The sequence below is a fragment of the Anser cygnoides genome, chromosome 3, assembly GCF_040182565.1.
Source record: "Anser cygnoides isolate HZ-2024a breed goose chromosome 3, Taihu_goose_T2T_genome, whole genome shotgun sequence".
Lineage (NCBI taxonomy): Eukaryota > Metazoa > Chordata > Aves > Anseriformes > Anatidae > Anser > Anser cygnoides.
This window is the reverse complement of record NC_089875.1, coordinates 78,521,526-78,547,783: the sequence shown is the minus strand read 5'-3', so window position 1 is coordinate 78,547,783 and position 26,258 is coordinate 78,521,526. Positions and strand designations below refer to the sequence as shown.

The 26,258-nt window shown below is 39.5% G+C and overlaps 1 protein-coding gene across 3 annotated transcripts; it reads right to left on the bottom strand.

The window, feature by feature from the left end:
- Positions 1–1,301: 1,301 nt before the first annotated feature.
- Positions 1,302–26,258, bottom strand: PNISR (PNN interacting serine and arginine rich protein). Of its 3 annotated transcripts, none has more exons than XM_048066672.2 (12): positions 26,157–26,258; positions 16,187–16,296; positions 14,754–14,939; positions 12,282–12,505; positions 10,473–10,659; positions 10,008–10,198; positions 9,288–9,425; positions 8,053–8,152; positions 7,300–7,353; positions 5,814–5,984; positions 1,863–2,970; positions 1,302–1,634 (listed from the first exon to the last, which is right to left on the bottom strand). In XM_048066672.2, the coding sequence occupies exons 2-12, from the start codon at positions 16,263–16,265 to the stop codon at positions 1,604–1,606; spliced, it is 2,469 nt and encodes an 822-aa protein (XP_047922629.1). In that variant the 5' UTR covers positions 16,266–16,296; positions 26,157–26,258; the 3' UTR covers positions 1,302–1,603. The 3 variants fall into 3 exon arrangements, with proteins under 3 accessions (XP_047922629.1, XP_066850589.1, XP_047922630.1); XM_066994488.1 differs by lacking the exon at positions 26,157–26,258 and adding an exon at positions 25,138–25,750; XM_048066673.2 differs by lacking the exons at positions 1,302–1,634; positions 1,863–2,970; positions 5,814–5,984; ... (2 more) ...; positions 9,288–9,425; positions 10,473–10,659 and having other exon boundaries at positions 10,092–10,198.

Genomic DNA, 26,258 nt, shown 5'->3' with positions numbered 1-26,258 from the left:
AGATTGGATCAATATCATTATTTATATCTGTATAAATGCCACTAAAAGTAGTGTGTTGAAAATTTGCGCCTTATTTTGCTATTAGGTACGACTGCTTATTCTACTCCATTATAAAAGTACTTAATTTGGGATGTATGCTATTTGTAACTGAATTAACTAGTTATCTGTAACAGTGTTTTAATAAACATGCATGTATTCAACAGCCATTAACTTGCTTAATAAATGTATAGTTAAAATGTAATTTTTCCAGTGAAGCAGTTTACTTCTGTGTCTAATTACGAAAGAAAATACATTGGCAAAAACGCTGCATAGCTGAATTCTACTTTTAGTTAAATGGATTAATCTGTTCAAGACGACATGCCTTGCAAGTTGCCTTTACTGGTGTATTTTTTTCTTAGAAGATACAGCCATCAAAGAGATCTTACTTTGATGTTAAGCCTTTTATCTTTTTCACAACTGGTATCATACCAGACCTTTTAGGCACAGGTCTCCGATCTTCCCCAGAATTAATGTTCATTCTTCTGTAACAGTCAATGGCCTAGGGTTGCAGTTTTTTTTGTTTTGTTTTTGTTACTAATAACAGTAGTTCATTTCCTGAAGAAGGAGGTAATCAGTGATTTCATTCACTTTATAGTGATATAAAAAACATTAAAAAATTAAATAAGTTGCTGTCTAGCCAATGTATTAGCTTTATAGGAACCACAACTCTCATAACACTAGCAAAAATAACCAGATTTAATGTTTACTAAACATTTAAAGCATATGCCAAAATGTAAAGTCTATCTATTGTCAGTTTTCTAATGTGTATTGAGTGCCATTTATGAATATATTCCATAAAACATCTAAAATACTGAGTCTTGTTCCTGTAATATCCCTAAATGTCCACAAAGTTTTCTCTGAAAACTGGGTGAGGAATATAGTTCCAGAGCTCAACACTGTCACATAAGATCGATCAGTTAGTTGCACATATTCCTACTGGGATTCAATCTGTTTATGTATAGCTTGTATTACAGTGACCCATATTTTACACACAAAGCATATGTCACTTGATAGTAAAAAAAAAAAAAAATTTTTAAATCTATTACACATCTAAAGGAAAAAGATGACTGTTCTCTGTTCTTCCACACCCCCCACCCAACAGATTAATCTCATCAACTCCATGGATAACACACTTGGACAAATTAAAATCTTTTTTCAAGTACTTTAAAAATTTGTTATACCAAAAAAAGCTGCCTTTTTTTTTTTTTAAGTACTTCCTACATTTTAACACAAAATACAGGTGCAAGAATTTTAAACAAAAATGAACTAAAGAGCTTTATTGACATCACAGTACATTCAATAGTAATTTTAAGAACATTACAGCTGAAAGAGAATGGCATATTTTATATTCTTATTAAGCACTACCGTTCTTGAAAAAATGTAATACAAAGAAATCCTATTAGGTATTTAATTCTGAGCAGCATTTGGAAAAAAATACACCTATTTACAGATAAAAAAAGGATTCTGGTTTCACCTACATAGCCACAATGTGCCTCTATAATGAGACAAGCCTTTTATAACTCATGGAATTTTTAAATGTCATAGCACTGGTGCCATAAATTCCTCAGCGTTTACGACGAGGAGGAGTTGTTGACCTGAAAAATAAAGGAAAAGGGAGAAAAAGTTAATTGGAAAAAAATACAAAACCCCCAAACCCACACACACGTCAGGCTTAATAATTAATAGTTTTAAAAGATTTTCCAAAGTTACTTTTGCCTAAGAAAATTTAATAAATACCATACTTTATTAAAAAAGTTCATATGTCGTACACATGAAGACGAATAGAAAAAAAAGTCAGACAAAATACTTAAAAAGTATACTACCTTGATCGTGACTTAGACTTGTGTTTGCGGCTTGCCTTCTTACCAGACCTTTGAGATTTCTCCATGGAGCATGATCGAATATGCTTCGATTTCTTAGCCTTCTTTTCTTTACTGCTTCCTGGTGATTCAGAACTACTCCTTGCACTAGATTCAGAGCCTGACCGTTTTTTGCTATCTTTGGTAGAACTTTTTTTGCTGTCTTGTCTGGAATCCTGTCTGAATATTTTCACAGTTATTGAATCACTGCGAGAGAAAGTTCTTTCACTGTCTCTTTTTCTCTTTAATCTATTGTCGTCATGATTGCCAGCCTTGCTTTCTTTTTCCTCCTTTTTTGGTTTATCTTTTCTTTTTTCCTGATCTCGCTCCCTTTCTCTGTTCTTTTTTCTGTCTTTATCTACAGTTCCACCCTGCTCTTTCTTCCTCTCTTGATCTTTACCATCACTTTTATGTTTATGCCTATTTCCTGGAGGACTTCTACGCTGGTCTTCAGCTTTGCGTCTATCCCTGCTTCGGCTGCGACTAGCACGGCTAGCTCGTCTGTCTCTCGAACGGCTACTACTCCTACGTCTATCCCAACTTCTCTCTTGAGAAGGGCTCTGAATTCTTCGTCTCTCCCCTCTTTCAGCGCTTCGATTTCTACTAGATCTTCTCCTTTCTCTTATTTTTTCCCTGCTTCTACTCCTCTCTCTCCTATTTCTGTGAGAATAACTCCTGCTTCTACTGCGCCTAACTTTATGCGAAGGTGTTCTACTGCGACTGTGCCTCTTCTTCCTTTTAGGAGAGGAAGAACGTGAAGAACTGCGACTACTACCTGAGCTAGTGCTATATGATGAACTAGATACAGTGCTGCTACTGCTACTGCTTCTGCTATTGCTGCTAGTGCTACCACTACTAGAGCTTCTTGATCTACTCCTCCCTGCCCTATCTTTTTCTTTACCCTCTTTTTTGGATTCTATATCAGGGGCTATTGCATTTGGAGATCGTTTCTTTTCATGAACCATATCAGCTTCAATTTCTTTTGCCTCCTGTGATGCTGAAATACTGTTTTGTTCTTTGTTGATAAATTCATTCATCTCTTTTGAAACTTTGTCAATTTGTAGCCTTTCTTCTGAAAAAGAAATACACAAAAGAAAAGTGTAAGTTATTTACAGTAACATGAAAATTTCCATACTGTTCCTTTTGCCAAAAAGATTTCCAAGCACCCTCCATCATACTTTTAATACAAGGTCTGCCATTGTACTAACTACCTACCAAACAACTTGCTCTTTTATTTCTTTATTTATAAATGTAATTATGGAAAGGTTATTCCCCTGGTCTAGCAAAAGCGCACAAACCTGACACTTTTGGAAGTGCTTGACGTCACTTCATGTTTCAGCAGCTGAAGACAAAGGTCTCAAATGAATACTGTGAGCCAACAAAACTCCCAAATTCATTTACACACACATTTTTTTTTCTCCTGCAACCATTCTACACACCAGAATCTCCCTTTCTCCTTCTTGTAATACACCTCCAGCTATACCTGTGCTTCCTTCCTTCCAGCCCTGTTTATGTGTGGTTAAGTGACCACTGTCAAGTCTAAAAGTGTATTGCCCCAAAATGCATGTGTTGCCCCTGAACCTCAAAACAATGCTCGCTGTAGCTGCCTGTACCATTTGTAGACCAGATAATCCAAAAAAATCTTAGAGAAAGTACCCTCTCCTGCAGTGACGCATGCTTGCTTTTTGAAACAAAAAAGCCAGTTTATGGTTTTATCAAGGAAAGTTAGATTATTCCTAAATGCTAACTAGTGCAAGCAATTTACATTTTTCCTTGTTCATTTTTCCTTAGATTTTTGTAGCCCAGGAATTCCAAGGAAGGGAGGAACAGCATAAAAAGGAGACTTGTAAACAATTTTCCTAAAACTCAGCTAAGGAGTAAAAACCACAGCATTTCATACAGATAGATGGTGAAGCTCTTACAACAGAAAGAGTTAACATCAGTTGAGATTGTATGTAAGCTTGGTAGTCAGCAAAGACTACAAACATGCTAAGGAGATAACTCCGGAAATAAAAATACATTTCCTGAAAGTAACAGTAAATGTGCAGACCAGGATTTTCATATAGCAAAATAAAGAAATTCAGACTCTCGGAGCATTTTCTAGGGGGTTCCAACTTTAAAGAAGTTTTACTTATTTCTGTTCCACATGGATCCTTTGCATCGCTGGCCAAGTTTACTTCCCCCTCCCATTTTTAATTGAACCCAGAAAAAAAGAACTGACATATAACATTTTTAGCCAAAATATGGCCTTCTGATGTGGGCTATCAGTTCATGAATTAACTTAGGGAATAAAACTGCATCTGGAAACCCAGAGTACTTCAAATAGCAACTTCTGCCCAAATGTAATGCAGAAAACAGTTCCATCTGGTCCCTGAGATATTAGGCAACACAGGCAGAAGCCAGCGTATGTTAGAAGATGCTATATTGTATACTAGAGATCTGTCTTTTCTAAACGCCTCTACAACAGGCAGGTAACCCTGCCTTTACTATTCTGGACTTACAGAATCAGCTTCTTTCTCTATTTACTTGCACGGGAACAGGTTTGCCCAGAGAAGCTGTGGATGCCCCATCCCTGGAGGTGCTCAAGGCCAGGCTGGATGGGGCTTTGGGCAACCTGGTCTGGTGGGAGGTATCCCTGCCCATGGCGGGGGGGGGTTGGAACTGGGTGGGCTTTAGGGTCCCTTCCAACCCAAACCACTCCATGATTCTAGATTTCTATTTCTCCAAGCAGCCCAGCAGAGCTGTCCCTGAACTGGTATTTGACCTCTTGCACTAGGAAGACAGAGATCATAAGCCACAACTATGTCACATGCCATACTGCTATTCTTTTACGCATAAATCTTAAAACACGCAGAGTGAGACAGGAGTGTTAAGGAAAGAAAATGTTTAGCTAGTACAGCCTTTTATTAAGCGTTTCATGTCCATTTCTGGGCCTAAAAGGATAAAATAAAAAGGACAAAATCATCCATGTAAAAATAAGAAAAAAATGTTCTAATAGCATTTTTTCCTCCTCCAACTTAACTTATATCCTGAAAAATGACGTGAACTTCTTACCATTGTATTCATCCATCCATCTAGACTGCTCTTCAGCAGTGCAAGGCAACTGTGATACCCTTTTGAGCTACAATATTGGTACAAAGGGATAAACCTTACCTTGTAGGGAGAAGCAGAAGTAAATCACATTTATTTATTAAAATCAACCCTGCCACCTTCTCAGAGGCTAAATGTGAACTTACTGGTTTCACTAATCTGTTCCCAGTATTAGGTCCAGAAACCCTGTTATAAAGGTGCAGTATATGGACAGAAACCTCATCTACAGCTGAGAACAATGAGTTCAAAGAAACTGTAGTTTCCAACTGTACAGTCTGAAAGGCGTACTGCATAAGATTATGTAACACAAGGGCAAGCTTTTCAGATGAAGTGAAATGTGCTGTATATGCAACTTTAAGGAATCAAGTTTATATAAAACGCAGTCTGGTGCAGAGGGACGAAATTTATCCCTCACACAAAACTGAGATACTAATAGTTTTGTAAATACTTATATATGTATATATACATATAAATAAAATACACACACGTGCTTTTTTATAAAGAGATACTATTATTTATGTAGCATAATATCCATAGGTAACATATATGTCTATATGCTGTCTGATCTTTTAAACACTCAAGTCAAATAGTTTATGGAAAACGCTACATCTTTTTTTTCCTTGTTAGAAAAGAAGCAAGCCCAATTTGGATCAAATAGCTCAAAAATCATTGTTTTTCATTAATATAATCTAATTAAAGAACATTATTTCTAAATTAGACTTCATATTTTTTGGCTTAAAATGCAACTTCTCTCCCACAAATTTGTATATGCTAAGTATTAACTACATACACAGCAGCATAGTAAGAAGACATTATGTTAGTTACCTTCTAGCTGTTTTTCTAGTAATAGTTGCTGTTCTCTCTCTTTTCTCCAAAACGCTTCCTGTTTTTGCCTGATTCTGTGTCGTAGTTCCTCATCATCAGTATCAGATGATTCAGAGCCTCTGTCACTCCTCTCATCTTCACTGTCTCCTGATCCATAACCACCCAGTCCACCTGCGTGCATAAAGTCCAGTCTATCACGAGGAAAGATTAAGCTTTGTTCTTAATATTTCTGTGGGCAAAGAGGAGAGTAACATTGCCCTTCCTTCACTTCCTCTTCTGAGCAGAAGTCACTTTATTCTGGTAAGTGCCAATGTTGTTTGACTGGTGTGAACAAGGCCCCCATATCTGCATTGATGCTTACTGTCCGGTTCTACTCCTTCTGGAACAGCTCGTCTATTTTCATCAAGCAACCACTGTGATCACGATACTTTTTTCCATTGTATGGAAGGGCAAAAAAGCTCCCTGTGGAGATCATAACAATGCCTTCCTTTGTATCAGCAACCGGACAGAAAAAAACAGTGAAATGCCTGGGATCTCTCCCGGAAGACATCTCTGAAATGACTTCAGCTTCCTCCGTAGTCCAAGGCTACAGAAATTCTGAATGCCAAATCAATTTTTCTACACTGATTTAGGAAATATTGCACTTTGACAGGTATAGAGATGGAACAGAAGCGGACTTTCTTCTCCCCCAGAGATATTAACAACTACTGGACTGATAAGAAATATAAAGACAATTTAAACATCTGGCACGGAGATATTTAACTTTCTTTCAGCTTGAGGTTCTTACAATCTTTACTGAGTTAGTTTTAAAACACTTGAATACTTGTGATTATAACGTTCAATCAAATTCATCAGAATTCCAAGTAACAAGCACATAAATGATCACTGACACCGCTGTAGTATGTTTTAGATGATAAAACACACGTTGGGAAAGATCTTTTGCTCTTGCGTCTCAAGCTGGAATTTCAATTTCTTTTTCCTGTGTTGATTCTGGTAATACATGATATGGGAGCCTCTGTGCTTATGTAGTTTTTCAATAAAATAAAAATTGTGAAGATGACAACACTTTTATTTATAAGCATTTGTATTACTGTTCTATCAGCTTTCCCTTGTTGTTTGGATGGATCAAAGTAGGAGAAAAATATAAAACAGTATTCCTCTCTCTGAAGACTGCAGTGTGCTCCTGAAACAATCATACTTTGAAAAGTAAATTTATCTAATGGTTCTTTTTTTAAAATGTATTTTCCAAAATCAGGGCAAGATTCTCATACACTAACTCACACTGACTAGGCCTTTACTCCAAAAACCATCCCACTTATATCAGTAGGATCACCTGTGGAACAAACAGAGGTGCTGATAAAGTTACTGCAAAGTGACCCATACTCCCAGGCAATTAAAATCTAGTTTCAAAATGCAATTTCTAGAAAAGCAAGGCAAGAGTGAAACTCCCCCTTTAAGCCCTCTCAAAAATAAGGAACATACTTACCGAGTCCAGTGAGGGAAGCCAGTGCACTGGACTGTGCCAGCTGTTTTGCAGGAGCTTTGTATCACATCAACAACAGGAACAACATGTTAACACAAATAGCCACGATTTCATAGTCATGAGTCTATGGTATTGTTAAATCTACTACTATTGCTGTTCTTTGGAGGGAGAGAAGAAACATTAAAAACGCATCATCCATTTAAAACCAATTCTAGATTTTCTGACCACGAAGATTTAGAATTTAACTGCAAATCAACAGTGAAGAGAAAAAAACAGATACTCATAAATCATTTTCCAAGTTACAGCATCTGCACATAGTTTTCAAATTTCAGTAGTTATATATTTAGATTAACTCAGTTATGTTAAAAAAAACATTATGCAAGTACAAAAACATGTTAATAGTGAAAGCAAATAAATTACTAATTGAGGACTCAAAGTTCATCTGTTTTCACTTCTGAACAGCTAAGAACTTGAGATATAAATGATAGCATTAAGAAACAGCTACGACTGAAGAGCCATTGACACACAGGTACCATTTTAACTAAATAAATGAATTGTATGAAAGAAATGGAACAACTGAAGTAACTCACAATACACTGCACAGGACAATAGTACATGGTTACTGGATTTGAACTGTATCAAGTTGGATGCATTATACTGAAATTCTTCTTGGGGGATAGCTATGGAGGTTAAATGTTCTAGAGACATGCAAATACAGAATATTCACAGAAGAAGCTTAAAGAAGAACCGGCATACCTTTAGTTGCTTTACGGTGTACATCTTTGGCCACGTAATATATTTCTTCATTTGTGACATCTAAAAGAATCTCCGTCAGCAGCATTTTTGTCATCACCATCTGAAAAAAATGTATATAAAATTAAAGGCCATACATATATATATATATATAATATATATACTTTATAAAATATATATAAAATTAAAGGCCAAAACCTTTTGAATGAATTCTGCATTTAAATTAAATCCATAGAAATTCAATTCTTTTAATGGCTATGAAACTACTCTCCTGCATATTTTTTAATGCTTTCTTTCAGCAGACATGACTTAAAAACCTAAGTTTGAAATTGTTTAAGTTTGACCTGCAGTCAAAAGTTGCACAACAGCCTGTATTTTGACTGTGAACTGTAACCACATATACACGTAACCACATATACACGTTTGGGCAGGGCACCAACTGCTAACGTCCAAGATGATGCAAAAAATGAATATGTAAATCAGAACTGTGCTTAGATCGAACCTATTTATTCTTTCAAAAATAAAGAACACATTTCTGTCTGGCATAGTGTCACACTCACTCCCATGCTGCATCAGAGGTTACTGACATAAGATGTTATTAGTCTTTATTTACTATAAAAACATGAATTGTTACTAGCTGATTCTCAAAGCTGTTCAATCCGGCCACATGCTTCACAAAAAAAAACAAAAAACACAAAGCCACACACAAAATTTAAATATACTCATAAAACTTTCCCCCCCCAGAAACCAGGGCCTTCATTAACACGGTTTCAGTTAAACAACTAGCGTACAACTGTGATTTCAAGGTATGACAGTTTAGCAGACACAGTAAAACCGTCACTTGTACAAGACTTAAGTTTCTAGCACGTTCTTGCAAGAAAACATTTCTTAAATCCCCTTTTTCAGAAACTGAGGTTGAAGCATAGCTTTCAGGTGGATGTATTTAATCTATAAAAGTTTTTAGGAATTTGCCAAATTAAGCAGAAACACAGAATTAATAGCTGTCAATGTAAAGACTATATTCACTATATTCTTCAACTACCAGGCTAAATAGGAGTTTTTATAACCTATATGTTTATTCTATGTGAGAAAGAGACATGCAGATTTAACCCTGCTTCACTGCATGATGTGTCAAATACCTCTATTAACAGTATCAGGAAGAGAAAAAGCGATTTAGGTTGCTATGCCCACAATATCAGCAAATAAACAACACTTGGTGAGAACTACATTATTAATACCATTTGATACTCCTTTTCTTCTTCTGTCATTTCTGGTTCACTTTGCTCCTCTTGAGGAGCTGGGGATGGACTCCTGCTGATTTTCCCAGTGCTTACAGCTTCTGTGTTTTCAGCATCTTCATCTTCCTCATCGCTGTCCTACAAGAACAGCATCGCACATTTCAGGAAAAAAAAAAATGTAAAGCTTGTTAGCTTCTACTTATGATAATCAACTTGATTTACTTTGCACTGAAAACTCTATTACAGTTATCGTAAAACCGTATTTCTTTTCTCTCCTCATAATGAACCCACAGGTCCCTCCCTCCCCACACAAGTAAACAGATGCTTGCCAGTTCACTGCCAGACAGGTACTCAGAACTGCAAACAAATGAGGTAACTGCTGAAGAGAATGCAACACGAGGCCTCTTAAATGGGCTCAGTTTAGCAAATACAGATATCCGAATTTGTTCAACTACTTATTTCAAAAGACCATGTATGTTTCCAATAAAACAGAAAAAAGCACATTTTTTTAATTGTTTCTTCAAATCAAGTAATATATTTCTACATCTTAGATAGACATTGACAACTTCAGAACACCAAGGAAATTTTAAAAAAGCAGCAGCTTAACCTTACTTTAAGCAACAGAAACAAAGAGATAGCCCGGTATGCGAAGTCTCTCTTTTGAAGGGACTAAAAAGTTAACAATTTCAGGAAATACACACCTAACAAACTTCTACTTACAAATTTGCTTTTCTGAGGTAACCGTGGGCCATCCCCTTCTTCAGCGTCCTCACTTTCCTTTTTTTCTTTTTTAGACATCTGTGAACGTTGCTGCTCCATCCTCTCTTTTTCCAATTTTTTCTGTTTCTCTCGTTCCATCTTTTCTAGGCCTTCACGAATCCAGGCAGGCAGAGTTCTACGCTTCACGGCATCTGCGTAAACAAAGTTTATAGTTCTATAAAATGAAAAAACCTTCCCCTATACCAGGGAGGAAAAAAAAACAAAAAACAAGCCACATACAAGCAAACCCTCCACCCCAATCCAAACAACTCACACAAGTGATTGTGGTGAAAGAAACAAACATTTAGAATAAGTTTTTCTTTCCATTTTTTTTCCTTTATAAGAAAAAAGTCTTCACGTTTTGCAATTTTTTTAAACATAGTTCTTATGGTTTTTTTTTTTCATTAAGGAGTGGTTAACATGTACCAATCTGTGGAGGCTCCTGCTTCACAGGCATCGCAATAGGTGAACGCTGTCGGTCTCTGAACGAGGGTCTTTCCCTTCGATTTTGTGGAGGTGCAGGAGGTGCTGGTGGACCTGGCGGCCCTGGTGGTCCTGGCTGCCAATAAGGTGGATGAAATCCACCTTGAGGTGGACCAAAAGCAGCCCCATGCTGAAAGAGTAATGCAGTTTATTTTCCTTCACATTGAACACTGTACACAGCATGTGCGCAAGTCGGTCTACAGAAATCCATGCAAGTGGGAATCCACCATTTCTAGGCTACAAGGTCTCTCAATTTCTTTTCCTGTGGTCCCTATGAAACAGGTTTTCCTTAAATATTTAATGAGTAAACTTAGGTTTAAGCAGGGATACTAGTGAAACTGAATGGGCTTCAAACAATCTTTCACATTGTGCTAACCATTAAGCCCTATAATCACCATCTATCTCCAGCAGCTCCTTCCCAACTTATCATCAGAGCATGCAGTTAAATGAAAAAAAAAAAAAAATTTAAAATTCTGGCTATGTTATCAGCGTTTCCGTGTACCTACAACCTGAGGACAAAAATGAAAAGTTTGAGTTTTTATTGCAAAAGAATTTTGCACTGCATATCTTCCAGTAATCATTCATAGGCGCTATTAATATGGCTGAATAAAATATTAAATGCACAAATATGCAAGTTTAGTACAGACCCTGGATTCTGAGCAACCTATATACAATCCAAAAGTCACAAGTCATGAGGCATACATAAGTGGGATTCTTTGTTTTAAAAGTATTTGGCATCCACAGAAGCCTAATGAAATTATTTAAGAGGGCGGTATTTAGAAAGAAAGGTATAGCATCAATGTTTGTTGTTGTTGTTTTTTTTTTTAATTATATTCTGTTGACTATTTATCTAAGTTACTGCATTACTCTCTGCAAAACAAGGTTTTTGTAGTATTTAGAGAATTTTGAGAAACTCATTTTAAGATTTGGTCTCCCAATAGTAAACATAGGAAACCATTACAAACCTAGTGTATTTGAAAATGAATGGTTCACTTCCTATCAACATAGCTGAACACGAAAACTGAGTAAGAGAGAAAAGTGGGCCAGAAGGCACAAACACGTTTCTGCCAGTCTTCCCTCAGGTTTGTTTATGAGCAGGACATCGACATTTCAAAACATATAGTTTTCCATTTACATCAAGAGTTTTGAGAGAAAAATCCAACAGCTCTGTGTTTAAAGATTTGTGCGATGCCTCCTTCTACGGTTAGTGCTCAAACCACCTACAGTTTTATTGTGCTATACAACTTGTATGCCAGAAAGAAGAAAAAATTGGATGTGGATTTTTTTAGAAATACCATTGTTTATTCAGAGAATCACAGTAGATAGATATGGAAAAGATCAATGGATCATCCAGTCTATCTCCCTGCAAATATAGGACTGTTCCCTATTGTACATTATCTAGTGTATTTAAGTAGATATTTCTGACCTTTATTCCCTGTTTTTTTAAAAAAAAACACAGAACTTCATAATGTTAGCTTATATACTGGAAAACAGTGATTCGTTTTAATATTGCAGACAACCGCCATTTCTCATTACTAGTCTAGAAAAAAGCATCTTTGGCTTCAATAGAACAGAAAACTCTAAAGTCTTCTTCTGTAAAGTATTTGGTAAAAATGTATCTTAGCAGATAACAGATTCTGTAGTTGTTTGTAGAACTGAAGAATGAAAGTCGCCGCTAGGTGATATTAGAGGAACACATCCACGGAAGGGACTCTGCACGTCTACAATATTAAAGCAACAAATATGTTTCACCTGATAGTCAAACTGGTTCACTGGCCCCATTGCAAAGTTATCGGGAGGTGCCCCAAAGTTGTGATTGTTCTGGTTAAATATATGCCTGTTGTCAGAAGCAAACTCCCCACTGTCCTGACTGTTGCTGTCTTCAGACGGAGGAACAATTTCCATTTGACCTGGGGTTGGAGCCATCCACTGCTGATCTGGAGGTGGGTGAGGGGGTTGGTGAGGCATTCCCCATTCTGTTTAGGATGTAGAATACAATTCAATAACAAGTTAATAATGTCTATATGAATCACCCATCACTCCGTGTTCTTCTGTTTATCAGAAGGTTCCTCAAAGCAACACAGATGATAAAGATATGGCAAATCATCAGCCTACAGGCTGTACTGTACTATCTCAATAACAACTAAGTGAAGGAAATACATATAAGCTGTAGCCAAACTAGAACATACATTTGGGGGGGGAGGGCAGGGGGAAGGATCTGTCAGTTTGTTTTAGTCAATTCCCAGTATTATTGCATCCATCACAGCACTTAGAAATTGTGTCAGCTGCTAAAAGAACTGCTCCTACTTCTCTACTTCTGTTATTTCAGCTTTCAAAATAATGACCTATTTTATTCCTTTGCATAACACATTTAGAAAAACCCTAGTATGAAAGTAAGTAGTTCTGCGAGCAGCAGAACCACTGAATCCTGCTTTCTGCAGTCATGTGTTTTCATAAAGGATGATTCCCTGGAGTCTCCAGTATCCAGGCAGAGGTCCCAGCATAAGCTACAGCTATAAACCAACAAACTGAAGTTACAATTGGCTAAAGTTACAATTGGGAGGTTTTGAGGAATTAATAGCTTGTGTGGTCGTAAGCCCTGTCTTCTCAGGACGTCAGTCTAAAAATTATATCCACTATATAAATACTTACAGACACTGATTGTTACTACCTTTTTAACTTTCACCGATAAAAGAATTAATGCCTAGCCTATCAGGTTAAGTTGTAGCTTCCAATCCTTTAATAATTCTTTTCATTTCTCTAGTTTTTAGTATCCTTTTCACGGTAATTTCTCCCTGCGGACAGCGGCAGGAACCGAGGGAACGGCATAGAGTTGCAACAGGGGAGGGTCAGGCTGGGTGTTAGGAAAAGGCTTTTCAACAAGACAGTGGCCGGGCACTGGAGCGGGCTCCCCAGGGCAGTGGTCACAGTACTCAAGAAGTGTTTGGACAATGCTCTCAGACACACGGTCTGATTTTTGTGCGGTCCTCCGTGGAGCCAGGAGTTGGACTCAATGTTCCTTGTGGGTACCTTCCAACTTGGGATATTCTATGGTTCTATAATTGGATGCATTACTATAGAAAAACTGTTACCCCTATTTAGTTGCTATTTGGCTACTCTTTTATTTGCACGTTCAAAGATGGCATCGCTCCTTTCACTCTCACTGTCATCCTGGAAGATCATATTTAGCTGATTATTCAAATCTTTTTCCAAAGTCAATGCTTCTGAAGTATTCTAAGAGACAGAATCCTTTGTCCTTTAAGTACAGCTTACAACAGTTATTGCTCATCTTAACTTTTGACACTACTTAAATGCCCAGTTTATATTAAATCAACTGATGTGAAAGCTTGCAAGTTGCATACAACATGTTGTTTTCACTTCTGGAACATGACACCCTTCAGAATGAACTGTCTGCTAGTTGCGCAGATGGCTTTCAGACTGCCATTTTGCCCCTTTATCAGTAGCATGCAAAGAACTTTTAGATCCAGAATTGACATAGAAACTTGGAAGGACACTGGAGAAAGATAAACAGTAAATACGTGAAGAAGGACATTGGCAAGCCATGTATACTATGATTTAGTTTGTCTTCTGAGACTGTTAGACACTAAGAATGACAATGACTAAATTAGGGGAAGCCAGGCCCTGCCGGCATCAGCACAGTCTTTATCAGTGTCCCAAAACACTGGGAAAACAACATATTCTCTGGATGATATACCAAATGGTAACAGGATATGGTGGCACAGTGTTTCCCATTAACAAAATGTGTTACATCTTTCTCACTCTGGATCTAATCCTTAATGGATGTTTTCCTGTTCTGCATTTTCTGTGGGAGAACTGGGTTCCCAACATTTACAATGTAATAAATGATGCCTTATTATCAATGAAATGTCTTCCTTACTTTTACCTCTCTACGAATAAAACTGGGGGGAAATAAATATGTAACTGCTATTCACACTACCTTTCTACAACATTCAGGGACAGAACAAATATTTTGCATATTTATTTACATAGAGATTACCAAGCCATGTTTCAAAACCTTTGTTACCCATTTTGTGGAACACTGACTGGAAAGTACCAGCTGTGATGCTCAGCTAATTAGCTGCTGCTACTGGTAGTATGGTATGTTGACACCTGAGAGACAGGGCACATTCACACCCAAAAATGCCTGACAAAAATAAAATTTCATTACACAAAAAAAAAGAATGAATGGGAAGGATAGCAAACCTGGCTGCCACATTCTGTTGAAGTTGGGATCCCCCTGAAAATTATTATGGTTGTTTGGACCAGACTCTATTCCTGAAATATCCTGTCCATTTGGCATCATTCCTTGCTGTTCCACTACACTCTGTTGCCCTGAGGCTTCTCGCTGAGCAATCCATGCTTGAGCTAATGCAGCCCAGTCAATCTGGCCTAAAATAAACAGTGGAAATTTAAAAGGTTAGTATTCAAGTTTCTCAAATGTAACACTGTTTCTCAATTACATGTCATTGCTCAAGAGAAACAGGTAATGCTTGCCTTCAGCAAGTACCACGAGCACCATTAAAACTTCTTCACAGGGTACAGTAAAACAAACAAAACAAATGTCAAAGCATACATACTTGCTGAAGTTCAGTTTCCCTGCACGTGTTCAAAATGCCACAAGGCAAATTATTTTAGGTTCACATTAACACTGAGTAGATGACAGTAACACACTTTTTTCCCCATAAGTAGGCTAATTTTGATGTCAAAAAGAACTACATATAAGCCTTAAATTCTAAATTCATAAAGATTGAACTGTTCTAAGTCTCTAACATAGTTAGTAAACCACATTTTGCAATGTATACATTTTAAGCAATACAGTTTTTGGAATGTTATTTTACGTTAGTTCTCTTCCCCTTCTTTCTTTGCTATAGTTCCTACCAGTAGGTAAATAAATTGTACTCTCATCTGAGAACAGCATTATGTCTTCTGCTCATTATCACGTCAGGAAAGCTCTCTAGCAAAGTTACAGAAATTTAAGTGACAGAAAACAATGTTAAACGAGTCAGCCCGATCACTCTGCCCGAGTATTAAATACATTCCTCTATCCTCTTTATTCATTTCTGCATTTCTCTGAATACCTTTAATTACTGTCAGCTCACACTCAATTTAAAGTAATGCTCTACTGCTTAAAATGGTTTTTGATGGGAATAAAATGCAAACAACAGATCATGATCATCACTGTCATAACCTAAACCAAGTATCATACCTGTTTTCTAGTGAGTTTTTTCTGTGTACATATCTACATTAATATTTTTGCCACAGAGGCACTGAACAAAAAGGCAGATTTTCTGAAATAAAACTTCCTTATGATTTAGCTTAGAAAAAGAACTGAAAGGGATACAGATTCTGTAAAAGTACATGTGGTCTAAATGTAGATCTGAATGACTGGTAGAAGGTTGATATAATTTGTCCAGAATTACTCAGTTTGCTGGCCTGTATTAAGTATTAAAGACGTCAAAACATTTGAAATGAATGTATGGACTCTTTCTTGTAGCTGTTGAGAAAAGCATCGTAAATGTATTATCTTGAAAGCAGATACAAAAAAGCAACTCTCAGTCATGCTCTGTAACAAAGACTCAGAAATTCAAATTACAACAGAAAAAGAATTTAATCCCCAAAGCTTTCTATATACTTACTTGGATCTTGTTGGTGTTGAAATGACTGCATCCACTGCTGTTGGTTCAAAGGCCATTGCTGCCAAGGTTGATCCCACATCTTTTAAGTCTTTATATAGTCTATATTTCAACTAAAAATAATAGTTGTATATTTAAATAGATGCCCATGAAATATCACACAACTGAAACTTAAATAATTGCAGATATATTTAAGCCTTGCAAAGCAAGCTGAAGCAATGCTGGCTTAATATTTTAAGCTGGAAGAAATGGTTCATCCTTTAGAGCAATACACTTTCTCCGCATTTTTGCAGAGAAATTAACTACTACATGAAGTTCAAGGAAAGACATGACAAGTTTGTAAGACAAAAACATTCGCCAGTAAATGTAATTCAAAGAAAGTGAAAGCAGATAAGACATTACTTAAATGACATCTTTGCCTGTGTTGCAGAGAAAAGCTGTGTACTTTTCTATACTAGTTTCATGTGAGGCCATTAAGTGAGACAAAGGAACGTCACCAAATGGTACACGGATCATTACCAGATCATTACCAACTACACGGAGAACCAAACAGGTACAAGTCAGCATCCACACACACTTGATGTATTGTGCAGACTCATTATTTCTAAATAAAATATGCCTTAAAAATCTGATGAAAACAATATCACTGCCTAAGTGCACATATACCACACGTTCCCGAGGTCATTAGAGGCATTTTTAGTGCAGTGCTGTACGTCCCCCCTGGGCTGGCAGTGCCAGCAGTGGGACCTGCCAGAGCAGGAGCCGTGGCACCTGCTTTAAGCGGCGCTCCAGGACCAGCCCTGCAGGAAGGGGGTGAGGTAGAGCAGCTCCTAGCAGGTAGGAATGTCCATAATAGCAAACGGATTTCTTTCAGTAACATGTACCTCCTGTGCACAGATAACCCGTCACATATGGGGGGCCGGAGCGTGGCCACCTACTCTGCTCCACACAGCCTTCCTGAACACCAAGCCTGGGCACAGTTTGGGAATACTTCAGTTCAGGAACTGTTCCCAAATGCCAGCATAGGTCAGACTGCGCCAAGTACTACACCTCTGCCTTGTACAGTCTGCAAACAACTCCTCAACAGGCTTTCCGCCCAACCAATATAATCCTCACACCGTTGAACACACAGACCTTGATTTCATGCTATAAAGGCATCACCCACGTAGGCTGTCTCAAACACTCTGAACTTATAATACAGATATATATTCCCTGAGGTCACCGAAGCAGCACCTACGACCCAGAGGAGGCTCGCAGCCAAGTGCAATGCAGAAGGAACAAACACAGCCTGCCTCCCTCAGAAGCAACCAGCTGAAAGCAGCCAGAGCTGCCCGGATGGGCAGCCAGGGACACAGCCCCGACCACTCTTATTTAGCACCCTGCACGTATCCCCAGCCTGCAGCACACACAAAAAGTGCGACTATAGTGGATCCTGCTTGCAAAGGGATCTCGTGCCTAGTGGCTACACGTTCACATAAATAACTGCATGACTGCACACGAAGAAAGCAGCGTGCTGCAAAAACACACACAAAAACTGCACACAAAGTTGTGAGATGATGGGTCATGCAGAGATGAATGCAGGTGACTATTTTACAGACCTCTTTTTTTTTTAATATTTAATCTGAAAAAACATCGGTCACCTTTGTTTTGAGACCACTTACATTCAAGCAGGTACAAAAATTGTGTGTGTATAGTTCAGGAAAAAAAAAAATCAGTTGCAAATACCTTCTGGGGGGAAGGAGGGGCTTTAAACAAGACCAGATCAAGTTCAGGAACGGAGAACAGTATCAGGCAAATCCTGCTTCATTATTTTCCCTGTCTTTTCTTGCCAAATTAAGTACATACATGTTTTTTCCTTTTCAATGACATATTTATGATATTAATACTTCTAGTAGGTCAATAGCATGTATTTTTTTTTGCCCTACACGTTTACATTTTGATCTGTATGTACCTAGGAAGTCAGCTTTCTTGCACCAGTTGAGTGGAAAAAAAAAGCCACTAAGAAGGGAACCACCCTGCCACTTAATGCAACATTTAAGCTAATATTTCATACACAAAGTACGAAAAAGCAAACTCACGTGCCTGAAGTAAGGTTACTCACCATAAAGCAAGCAAAAAGTAAATAACTTTCTTCCTCCCCTCAATCCATTTTCCCCTCCAGAATCCAGATTGTTTCCATTGTCAAAATAAACTTGCTTACATAAAAACAAAGCTGTAACAATTGAGGTTCAAGATAACCACCAGCCTTCAAAGAGCCCAACAGCTTCACGGCATGTATTCAGTTTGTTTCCAGCTGTTAAATCCCACTAGCAGTAATAAAAATGTATTTTGGTAACTCTGACATCACTTGTTTAACTAAATATGTAATTCCCTGAACAAAGTTTGCCAAAATTCACTAAAATAACCTTAGAAAAAAAGTAGAAGATTAAATAGCTCTGGCAATAATGCAATAATAATAATAAAAAAAAATTAAAAACACTTTTTAATACAGTTAAAGAAATATTAACTTCTCTTATGAAGTGTAGAAATATGATTATTAAGAGCACCTCCAGAAATTCTACGGAATTGGAGACCCCCCACAATGTTTACTTGATAGAGGTAAGATTTATTTCTGTTGGACTGGCTCTATCTCTGTCCCAAAACCTTGGCACAGACTTTTTTGACGCGTTCCAACTAAGAGAATTAGTCTGCAATACACTTTAGTACCTGCGAAAACACCCAGCAGCTCCCTGCTTCTCCCGGACTCTGCACTGAACAGGCTGTTCAGTATTCCCTCATTTTTCCCTTTATGCTCAGGCCTTGATCCTCACCACGGACAAACTGAGGCACCAGTTCGGAATGAAAGAAAAGGATGCAAGGTAACAAATTCCTCCCATCTCCTCCACATCACATGCCCCCAAGACAGCGACTTACTGTTGTGCAAGTTGCTCAAAGGAAGTAATTCGCTGTGCCAGCTGGCTTCAGTGCCAGCAGGTTTTGTGTCAGCACCCACCGCCACTTCCCCGCCACTCTGCAAAGCAGCATGGCCCAGAGCCTTCGGGTTTCCCCAACGAGATTATTTCACCCTATTGCTGCTATTCTGGGGACAGAAGTCAAGCAGGGGAGTGCAAAGCCAGACGTGAAGAGCTCATGACCGACATGGAGCCACCTCCTGTTTTGATACACACCAATATAACCAGACAGCAACAACTCTGTGTAACTCTGAATTAATCCAGTGTTGAAGTTCTGCAAACGATGCCAACCAGAGAAGAATGATAAAAATAATAACTATTTAAAACTGCTAATGTTAGTTTATGAGCTGCATTTGAAAGCTCTTGATGCTGCATTGCATTTGTACTTTCACTGCTACCCTTAAGAAACGTTAATTTTCATACATTGGCAACTCTAAGACATGCTGGCTTTCAAGTAAGCAGATTCATTACCAAATTTAGCATAAAACTTTCTCTACTAATCAAAAACACATACTACACAAATGTTCTAGCAATTGCATCACTTTCTTTATGCATCTGTGTATGCGCACACAGAAGTACTCCTACAAATATCGCAGGAAAACTGGCCAAAAAACATTTATCATTTTCTACCCATTTCAGCTCATCTCCCCTGTGCTATTTTTTGGACAGAAACTGGAATTGGATAAGAAAAACAAAATTATCATCTGAAAGCGTTTATATTTAATAAAACTGATCTTTAAATATACTTGCTAAAGGAAAATATAAAACGTGTTCAAACTCTTTCAGTATTCAAAACTAGGTGATGTGTTTTAATACGTACTACTCACAGCCAGTGAAGAAAAGTGGTTTGTTCTGAGGCCTCCATCTACACAGTGCCCAGAAACAACAGGACACATCACTGCATTTTGTTCCTGGAAAAGAAACAGACTCCCCTGCTTGGTTTCCTGCACTTTTACTGAGTTTTTACTAACTGGTACGGAGTTAACACGAAAAAGGTACTTGAAAGGATGACAAGCTTTCTCACTTAGTACAGGAATTTAAAGGTAGCTTATTGCCTTCATGGATTGTTTTCCTAAGTATTGATTTAATGACTTCAGCTTCTGTTAAGTTTCAGAGGCAAATAAACGGATTTCAGCCCTTTAAGTTACCATAACCTAAAAGATAACTAAATAAATCTTACATACTCACACATCTGTAACATTACGTGCATGTAACTATTTGATGTTACTGTTTTACATAAAAAGCGGTAATACTCTGTACGCTGCTTGTGTACCTTCTGCTGAGAAGAGTATAGGACTTTTCCAGAGAAGCTGAGTATTGTCCCACACATCACTCTTACATTTTCCTTTGCTAGTGATGCTATTTTAAATACTTCAAAAGAAAACACAGTATCCATGCAGACTGAGATGTCTTCACTTAATGAAAACAAAGAGATGTGAGAGCTAACAAAATGACACGTTTAAACATGAGTGCCACAAACCACAAAGGGCACAAACTACACATAGATGAGCTCGCAAAACATAGCTAAGAAAATGCAACCTGTTCTCAGTAATTTTTACATTTATGGCAAGATATTAATCTCTAATATTGAGGGAAAATAAACACAATGTCTCCCCTCCATCAAGTCAATCGCTTAAAGGCTTGAAACAGCTGAACCCACTCGTACAGATGTATGTGACAAGAAGCAAGTATTTTCATGAGACAATTCATGTAACAATAATGAAGGGATGGAGAAAAGAGAATAAACGTCCTCTCCGACCTAACTGCAGTTTGCACTGCCCAAACTAACTTGGGATCCTGCCACACAGATAACAAATGAATGCTAATTTCTTCCAGACTTCCCCAGTCAGCATCACCTGAAAGAAAGAGACTTCACTTAACGGCAGAGGACAGATCTAAGCCTATTTTCCCCTAGTGACACCAGGGCAAACACACCACAGAGCATCCAAACTGCACTGAAACAAGCCTTATATTCTGCCAGAAAGGGGGAAGACGATTGGTAGACTTTACCAGCTAGAATTTATCAGAGTCAGACATTAGCAAGACTCTTCCTTACTAACCGAGGGGGTGCATCAAATTAGAAGCCATTAGGACACCCTGGTTCCAGTGCCACCAGTGCGTACAAGTTTTGAAAGGGAAACAGGTTCAAAGAATGGACTGATTTTACAGATCCCTCCTTGCAAAAGGAAATACTGACCTCCCTCATGATGATGAATTAAGGCTCCTTTACTTAGCTGTTCTACCCTCCAATTTCATTGAATATAGCCCTTCTGCTTTCTGCCTCTCCAGAAAGCATGAATAAACAAAAGGACATTTATTGATGCTCCAAGAACCGTTCCCTGATGTCAGATCACAGAACAGGAACCTGAATCTATTAAAAATCTGTTTACCAATGAAGAAACAGAAGCCAATTCAGCATTATTTTTGCTTTATACAGGAACAATCACATGACAGAAAAGAACCCTGTCAGTTCGCATTTAATTTCAGTCACAAGTACTTAACAGATTATAGGAAATTAATGTAACGTCTCAAAATTTTGATAAAGCTTTTAAAAGCAGACTTGCTCCAAAATATGTTCTGTTGCATGCTTTAAAAATTATCCTTTTTCTAAGACTGGAACTTTATTCAAAGGCTGAGCCTTCTGAATGAAGTTTTATTACACCAAATTACTAGCACTAAAATGTGCCACCTTTAAGAGGACTCCTGGTCAAAGCTCCTCTTCTAGGAAGAAAAGCTGGTGTGGGGGCATATCTAGGACTTACCTCGATGCCCAGCAGGCAGTAAACTCTGAGGGCCAACAGCACCCAGACAAATTTGAGGCTGGTGTCAAATTCTCTATTACACTTCAGGATATTACCCAACAAAAGCTAGGGTAAGACAGAGAAAGAACACCTATTTTAAAAGTTACCTTCCCACTCCTTTCCTCGACTGTGATGTGAATCTCAGCAACAGACTATACCTACACGTTAACCTGTTCTTTTAGGAAAAATGTCATCTTCTTCGGCTTGCCTTTGTCCACAAATAAGGTATTTTCCAATATATTTGTATGATGTGTCCAGACACACCACACACACCAAGAAGTATACAAGTAGAAGCTACTTACCAGCGGCCAGAGTCTTGAGTGGCAATTCTTATGCTCACTTTAAACTCTGGGAGACTTCTCCCCAGCACTCCCCCCAGATCACCCCACTGTTATCTTCAGGCAGATACAGACTTGCTCACCAACGGCGATGCCGCCCTGCCGCGTGCAGCACGGGTTTCCCAATGGCACAGTGCTTAGTGAAGGCCCCAGAGGTGTTCCAGGTAGCTGCCCGTGGATGTCAAGGATGCGGCCGTTTTTTAAACAAGGCCACCAACACAACTTGAACCCTCAGGCTCGCTCAGATTCCTTGGACATCTCTCTGCCTTGGCAGCTTCACAGAAGCTGTCATCCAGTTCAAGAGTGCTTGTGCACAGTTAACCGTGCTTGGACCACTCAGCAGCAGAGAGCTGTCTTGGGGAGTGAGGCTCAGTCCCACGAATATAAGATAGAGCAATGCCAGGGTGACAAGTGGGCTATCTCCATTACATGCCTTATGACACTGCATTCAGCAGAACTGAAAAGAGTCAAGAAATTTTCCCTGGAGTGATATGGAAGACCTGCCCATAAACAAAATTTAATAGAGATAATGGAGATAGTGGAGATGAGAAGCACATAGGCTTACAAAGTCAGCTGCACTCCAGAAGAGCATCAGGAAGAAAACCACATCTATGTGATGAGTACATCTAGCAGGCTTTCTTGCTCCTCCCAAGAACCTCCCGTCATTGGGAAAATATGCTCCTCTCCAATATGAGCATTACGCAGCATCCAGACTACACAGAACACCTTATACAGCAGCAGCTTCTGCAGGAAAAGAGATCTGGAGATCCTTAATGGCACATCCCAGCATATTCCTGGAAGTGAAGTGTCTTGGCAGAGAAAGACAGGTATTCGTAGGAAGACAACATTCAACAGTGTATCTGTTAAAAGCAAGATCAAAGGGAATGCACAAAACTACCTCAACTCCAAGAAATCAGGAGACAGCCTAGGATTCACGCTGTCCTAGGAGAAAAGCGGCAGAAGTACCTTCGTGAGCTGAAGAGATCAAGGTCAGGTATTCCTACAGCGGACGCTAACATCATCTCACCATATAACCAGCACGCAATCTGACAGTCTGGTTTACTCAACCCTGTAGACAGGCAGACTGAAGGCAGGTGGTTTTGGAACCTACTGAACCATAGCCAATAATCAAGTGCTTTCTGATGCAAAAGAGGGGCTGCTGCACCACCTTTCTGATAAATGTTACTCACCACCCCTGAACGACAGGGATGGGAGATGGCCTGACAAGTTTTACTTGCAGTTTGAGCTCTAATATGTAGCCGCAGAAGTTCTTCTGGTGACTAAAGATCTGGTCTTACAGGCCTTCCAAACAGGTGCTGCATTTTAGCATAGAAGCATGCAGTGCCTTAATAAGCAAAGAAGCTGAAACTGCAGGCTGCAACGCATACTCTGAGAACCCCCACACAACTACTGCCTTTAGGCACAGGGTTAAAAGATGACATGCTCTTTTTGATATTCCACTCATCGGTCAGGTATCTAGGTAAAAAAAATATATTCCATCTCCCATATAGCCTTAAGCTCTGGAGAGGAACCTAAAGGAAAACAGAGAGGTCTCAGAGGTCCTTGAAGTCAACAGCCCGATATCTGATCTTTTGTGCAAGCGCCCTGTTCCAATATAAAGTCTTTTCCTTTCATTCAAGGTAGTTGATATCGACTGTACGAAAAATAATTCCTCCCTTTTTCACGCTGCGCTATTGCTTCATTAGGGTCATGATAACACTTATCGTCACCCAGAGAAAAACATACTCATTTTCTTCAAATAAAATGGAAGCAGGTATTTGCTACTACGTTACAGAACCGCTGGTTAGAAAATGAAACATTTATGGGGCAGGTTAAGATTGCAGTAATTAAGGAAAAAAGTTAAAAATAAGTATCTTCATTGTTACTCTGTTTCCCCCAGCCCACTTTTAGTTGGCCAAAGGCATCACCCTAAGCTGTTGCAAGTATTTAATGCCTAGATACTATACATCTTTTCTCTTCCTGAGAACCAGAAACTACACCAACGTCCCTGCTGGGATTTGTTAGCAAGATGTCTAGTCAAAAAAAAAAAGTGTCAAATTCTTCTAGCCCATTTGCAGTTGCTTATCACTGAAATGCTGGAAGTCAATTACATTTCCCCACTCCAGTTCTAATGTAGGAACTTCTTTCTCAGACTGAAGGCCAGAGGCTTTCCAAATACATAGCCAGGATCCGAGATACAGAAACATAAAAGGAATTGAAGAAACCAGCTCGTTTGGTATCCACAAAGTTTTCCAGAACCTCTTTCATGGGTCAGCAGGTCCGACTAATACTTACAGTGCTACTAAGATGAAATCGGCTGAACAAAGGCCAAACTGAAAAAAAAAAATACTACAAGAACTCCTACAGTGAGTCATTCAAGCAGCGTAGCCTCCAAGTTACGTTATTTTAAACTTAAATCCACATATCCGCTGAGCTGAAGCCAATCCCTTTAATCAAACAAAAGGACCAGAAACTGGCAACCCAGGTATCATTTACTTGTTTTTTGCATTTTGGAGACATAAGGACTAACACATGCTTGATTATCACAAGCTCTAAAAACACTGTTAAAACATAGCTACAGAAGCACCAAAGCAACTTAAGCAGTGAGTCATAACTCTGTCGGGTTTGGAAAAAAGTCTGATCTGATTATTTTTTGCACATATCATTCCACTAGAAGACATGATGTTAGACTTTCAGTTAGCTACGTAACAGCGCTTTTTCCCTGCTGTCCATCTGCAACTTCCTCCTTTACTAACATGCTCTGTATAGAAACAAACAGCACCAATAACTAATTAACAAAATCAGAAAAAGCAATACCTAAATAAACAGAGAGCTATTCCTTACTGTTCGTGAGCAGATTTTACCTGTCACGACGAATGCAGCTATCACTTAAGGGAAGAGATGAACTAGTGACCTAGCTAGGACCAGAGCCACAGGCACAAACAGAAACGGAGGAGGTTCCCTCTGAACACATGCAGAACTTCTTCATTGTGAGGGTGACAGAGCATGGAACAGGTTGCCCAGGGAGGTTGCGGAGTCTCTTTCTCTGCAGGTATTCAAAACCCGCCTGGATGCATGCAACCTGCTCTGGGTGTCCCTGCAGGGGGCTGGACCAGATGGCCCCTTCCAACCTCAGCCACTCAGTGGCTGAAATAAGAATACCTAATAACATCTACCCACAGATATGTTGCGTAGGATTATTTGTTGCCAAAAGCAGATTTCTGATCCTCAGCTACCTCAGACATGAAAAGCAGAGACTGGACACTGCTGTCTCCATAACACCTTTGCACAACACTGTGCCTAACTGATAATCAAACGCAGCGAAGATTCCCCTTCTGCTGCTACAGGTGATACAGCAAGTTGTCCACTGAATTTGTGGAACCGTGCTACATCTGTGGCCTCCTAAGCTCTGCAGCCCAGATGCGCAGAAAACACTCTTGCAGGGCAGGACTTCACACAAGACAGCAAGTCTCCTGCCGGCGCGAAAGCGGAGTTGACACAAGGTTTGTGACCCGCACCTCGCTACGAAGGCCTTGCTACAGGCAGCACAGTCAGAGGAGGCGCACACAACAACCGCTCGGCAATTCCTCGTCCAGAAACTCGCTGGACGCCAGCCGGGGCAGCACACCCCTAACCGCACGGCCCAGCAGGTCCCATCCAGGTGCCAGGTGCCGGGTGCAGGGCCCCTCACGCCCCCCTCACGCCCCCCGCAGCCCGCCCCCCCCGGTTCCCTCACACACACACACCCGGCCCCGGGCACGGCCGGGCTCTGCTCGGGCCTCAGGCGCGGGGCTCCCGCTGGGCCCGGGCAGCAGCAGGAGGAGGCGGAGGAGGCCCGGCCGGACCCGTGCGGCCCCCGGAGCGCGGCCGCCCCGCTACTTACGCTGTCCCCCGCCTCCCGCCGCCGCCGGTACCGTGGCCCCGCGGCCGCCCTCCGCCCGCCGCCGCTCTGCTCGGCGAACAAGACAATATGGCGCCCGCCGCC